The 5,441-nt window shown below is 40.1% G+C and overlaps 1 protein-coding gene across 1 annotated transcript in view; it reads left to right on the top strand.

The window, feature by feature from the left end:
- Positions 1 to 5,441, top strand: part of LOC106874921 (NACHT and WD repeat domain-containing protein 2) — a 27,617-nt gene that overhangs the window by 5,007 nt on the left and 17,169 nt on the right. The window contains exons 2-3 of the mRNA XM_052977148.1: positions 1,521 to 1,609; positions 3,885 to 4,001. Of these exons, the coding sequence (XP_052833108.1) occupies positions 1,521 to 1,609; positions 3,885 to 4,001 (206 nt within the window). The remainder of the gene's footprint in view (positions 1 to 1,520; positions 1,610 to 3,884; positions 4,002 to 5,441) is intronic.

The raw sequence follows: 5,441 nt of genomic DNA, 5'->3' as shown, positions 1-5,441 counted from the left end.
ATAAGGATTTCTGCCTTGTGTTTGATTTCTATGGATTTCTTTTGCTGATTCATAATCTTATTTTATATAATTCATATGTTGTCTGGTCATTTCCATAATTAACCTCCACCAACTGTTCGTTGATTCTATCTTAATGGTAAACGACCCTCGATTCATAGCCACTACCACCACCACCGTCACCACCACCCACACGTATTTCTCAAGCAGCCACACCTGTTGATTGACATCAAACACGCCATTTGTACCTTTGCTTCCGTTTTATATTACACCATGCTTTACAGTTCCCACACGCACCTGCCTCGCTACTTTTTTTTCTTTATCTTACCTTTTGTTATAAAGTTGTTAAAACTGTCTGTACCCGGTTGCCCTTCCTGCATGAAAAAGCAGCTACGACAACCTCAAATGATGTTCTACTTGCATAAAAAATCAAGGGTTTGAACTAATGAACGAGCTCGTATGTAGTTGGTAAACTTGCAAGAAGTAACAGCTAAATCGTGCTCAAATGACACCTTGTTAGTTTAGAAATAAAAATGGGAGTTACGTTTAGATGTGGTCCTGGATGTGTAAAACAACGTAGTGGTCACCACTGGAACGTATCCGATCATAAATAAGATGGATCAGAGGCGACCTGTGGTTAAACAGCAACAGCAACGACAAAATAAAGGGGACACAGAAATAACCCTGTCTTTTCTGCTCTAGGTACAAGGCCTGAAATTTGTGGGGAGGGGGCCAGTCGATTAGATCGATCACAGTACACAACTGGTACTTAATTTATCATAACTGATATTTTTTTTTTTACCTAAACATTCTTTTTGTTCCTGTTATTTTGCCAACAACTTATTTTTTTATCCAGCAACTCCTTTTTAGCGAAGTTTTCTTTTTAAACTAACATTAGCATTCTTAGGTGGAGGCGCAATGGCTCAGTGGTTAGGGCAGCGGACTCGCGGTCATAGGATCGCGGTTTCGATTCTCAGACCAAGCGTTGTGAGTGTTTATTGAGCGAAAACACCTAAAAGCTCCACGAGGCTCCGGCAGGGGATGGTGGTGAACCCTGCTGTACTCTTTCACCACAACTTTCTCTCACTCTTACTTCCTGTTTCTGTTGTGCCTGTAATTCAAAGGGTCAATCTTGTCACACTGTGTCACGCTGAATATCCCCGAGAACTACGTTAAGGGTACACGTGTCTGTGGAGTGCTCAGCCACTTGCACGTTAATTTCACGAGCAGGCTGTTCCGTTGATCGGATCAACTGGAACCCTCGACGTCGTAAGCGACGGAGTGCCAACAACAACAGCATTCTTAGAGAAGGTCCACTCACCGTAACCATTTTTGCAACAGTCTCTGACCTATTTTGGCCCAAGGCCATCACTTTCAGGGCAAGGAATACGTTGGTTGCCTTGACCCACAGGACTTGACTGGTCCTTTATTTCATTGATCCCGAAAGGCTGAAAGACAAAGTTGGTTTTAGTGGGGTTTGAACACAGAATGTGGAGACTAACATTGACTATGCTTTATTTCAGACACCACAGTGGAGAGAAATGCATTGATGGAAAGAATTTATCCGAAAATCAAAGACTTCTGTCGTGAAAGATACGGACTTGAATTCCAGGTAAATAAAATAATACTTTGGGGGATTTGGGACGGTGAAACTCGAAGCAGATAAAGCTATAAATGATAGTATATAAACATTGGTTTTAGAAAACTCTTTGGATAAAAAAAGTCGAAGACGCAAAGATTTCTATCAAATGTGATGCTTATTTATTCAAATTGTTTTGAATTGATCATAAATTAACTCTCATCTTCGAGATTTCGATCATGTGATTGCTTATTTTCAGAATGATATTGTTGGGTCGGTGTGAGAGGCCGGATCTAGTCGGTTTGAACGTAAAACAAGAAGACTATTTGGCCCGGATGTGGATTTAAACAGCCCATAATCACATCATCGAAATCTCAAAGATGAGAGATAATGCGTGATCAATTTCAAACAATGTAAATAAATAAGCATTACATTTGATAGAATGGTGAAGGGGCGTGGCTTGATGGTTAGGGGTATTCGGTCGTAAGGTCGTGAGTTCAATTCCCAGCCGCGTGTTGTGTCCTTGAGCAAGACATTTTATTTCTCTTCGTGAAATAGAAAGCGTGTGTATGCGCACACCAGTTTCTGTGTGTGGGTATTTGTGTCTATACGTGTATGTATGTGCAGATATATCCATATATATAAATGCACACACACACACACACACACACACACACACACACACACGTACACATATATACATACACTGCTGCTACCTGCACAAATGGTACAAATCTTTAAGTGTTTAATTAGTGTAATCGATTGCCAATAAGGTGCTCAATCACTGCTGCTGCAATTAACTAGAGTAGGGGCGGTAGGTGGGGTGGAAGGTGAGTCGTATCATGATGGTGGTGGTGGTGGTGTTTGTGGTGGTGGTGGTGTTTGTGGTGGTGGTGGTGGTTGTGTGCAATTTAAAATGTGGTTGTCGAATTACTATATATATATATATGTATGTATGTATTGTATTACTAGCGTCGCATGATATCGATCCCTGTTCTCTCAGTCCGTCACACCCCATTAAACCTACCAACCACGGTCCATGCCCCTCATCTCTAATGGCTTCGTCATCGACCAATCCGTGTTCAACAGACTGAAAGGAAATTCCGCTACTATAGCAATACCACAACAGAAAAAACACCACCACCACCACCATCACCACCAACACCAACATCATTACCTACACTATCTCTTATACTACATCACAAGCATCACCCTCATGTTCCCCTTCAGCGCCATACTACATCCAATACTATACCCACCATATGCACCGCCGCCACTACCAGCACTACCACTAATACCACAATACTAACACTATCGTACTATCACCTATACCACACACCACTGCAAACATCATATTTCACACCGGAGCGTCAGCCTGGTCATTTGACCTGCAGGAAATAGCAGTCAAATTATCCCTTTAAAAAGTACGTGTTGGATAAGGAAATGTTGAGTTCCCTGTAGCCATGGAGAAGGTGGGATGGTCATCGTTGGGATGGCTTTCATCGAATACTCTTTTACTCTTTTATTTGTTTCATTGATTTGACTGCGGCCATGCTGGAGCACCGCCTTTAGTCGAGCAAATCGACTCCAGGACTTATTCTTTGTAAGCCTAGTACTTATTCTATCGGTCTCTTTTTGCCGAACCGCTAAGTTACGGGGACGCAAACACACCAGCATCGGTTGTCAAGTGATGTTGGGGGGACAAACACAGGCACACAAACATATACACACACATACATATATATATATATATGTATGTATATATATATATATATATATATATATACATACATATATACGACAGGCTTCTTTCAGTTTCCGTCTACCAAATCCACCCACAAGGCTTTGGTCGGCCCGAGGCTATAGTAGAAGACACTTGCACAAAGTGTCACGCAGTGGGACTGAACCCGGATCCATGTGGTTGGTAAGCAAGCTACTTACTACACAGCCACTCCTGCTCAAACAACAAAAACCTGGTTGAAAACAATAAAAACAAAAACAACAACACCTTAAGCCGGGAGCCGCCTGGTAGCTTAATGTAAATATGTAAATACGTGCGTGATTGCAGGATGTAATATAAAGTGATTTGGCTGTTGTTTTTAGCAAATGTTGTAGCTCCCATGTAGACGTATACAGAGTTCATTCATTCATACATACATAGGATGTGCCTTCATCAGAAAGATTCACTGAGGTTTGGATTTCATTGGTCTCCCTGAGGCTTGGGAAGTCCCAGGATCCACCGCCTCTCTTGCTCCGCTTAAATAAGTATATAAATTTATACCCTCCTACCCCAATCCTTCTCCCACAGGTTGTCGACATGAGATGGGGAGTCCGTGATGAAGCCACCGATGACCACATGACCACCCAGTTGTGTATGCAGGAAATTGACAACTGCCAGCGTCTGTCGATGGGGCCGAACTTTGTGGTGAGATTATTATTATTATTATTATTATTATTATTATTATTATTATTATTATTATTATTATTATTATTATCATTTTCATTAGCATCTTCTTACAATTCTGTTTCCATACTTTGTCGTGTGTCTTCCTGACACCTAGGACAGAGAAACATACTGTATACATTGGTAGGGTATATCAGCCGAAGCGTTGTGTTAACAACCAACAAGATGAGGACAAATATCCGTCAAATGTAAATAATGTAAATAATGTATATATATATATATACACACACACACACACGACTTCGAAAGTGTTTATTATAGAGATAGAGAATGTTTGTGTGTGTGTGTGTGTGTGAGAGAGAGAGAGAGAGAGAGAGAGAGAGAAAATGATAGAGACAGATATTTAAAACACTGTCTATATATATAAACCTGAGAATGTTTTTGTCTGACTGTCTGTGGTGTCTGTATGTGTGCATCACTAAAACTCGAGAACTACCCAACAGATTTCCTTCATGTTTTACACATGCATTACTTAGGGTCCATGGAGTGTCATGGGCCAAACAAAAAATTTAATTTCTTGCCTAATGCGAGCCCGGAGCAATATCTTGGACTGTTTCGGTATTACGTGTCAAAAGTGAAACAATAACATCGCTATTGTAATGTGAGATAATAGTCTCACTCTTACATGGCTACACTTTCAATAGTTTCACATTTAATATAATAAATTATGTAAAAAGCAACGTTTGAACATAATCGTACTCGTGTCTTTATCCTGTACTATATGTGGTACGTACAGCCGTTACATATAATTTGTGGTACATATATATGTGTGTGTGTGTGTGTGTCTTCTGTTTGTCTGTCTGTGTGCGCGTGTGTACGCATACGAGCGTATGTGTGTGTGTATGTATGTATACATACACCATATGTAGTACATACACACACCATTCCCTCTCCGTTTTTATCACCAAATGTCGGCATGTTGCCCAATAATCCCAGCTACCAGCTACTTCATGAATATAATACGTCTTTACAAAGCCAAAAGCGATGCTGTCACTTGTCTTTTCGTCCTGATTACATTAGTCTACGCTTAACCTGTTGCTTTTATTTTTAATAATTTCTAATACAGATTTTTTGTTTCGTGTGTGTACGCCGCGTGCAGTCAAAATCAAAACTTCCATTTCCGTTGTTTGTCCCAAACCTTTGGGTCAATGTTACTTTTCATTGTGACTTACTTCCTCTCTGGTCAGCTTCTTTACAACCAGCTGACCTTGGACTATTTTAGCCATTGTTTTTTTCTTTTCCGTTGTTTTTCTTTCGTGCGTTTCGAAGTTCTGTTTTGATCTTTTGCTTATTTTGATCTTTTGCTTATTTTGATCTTTTGCTTATTTTGATCTTTTGCTTATTTTGATCTTTTGCTTATTTTGATCTTTTGCTTGTTTTGATCTTTTGCTTATTTTACTA

This window comes from Octopus bimaculoides, chromosome 27 (genome assembly GCF_001194135.2).
Source record: "Octopus bimaculoides isolate UCB-OBI-ISO-001 chromosome 27, ASM119413v2, whole genome shotgun sequence".
In the NCBI taxonomy this organism is placed as follows: domain Eukaryota; kingdom Metazoa; phylum Mollusca; class Cephalopoda; order Octopoda; family Octopodidae; genus Octopus; species Octopus bimaculoides.
The sequence above is the reverse complement of the archived record's forward strand: the minus strand, read 5'-3'. Positions and strand labels throughout refer to the sequence as shown.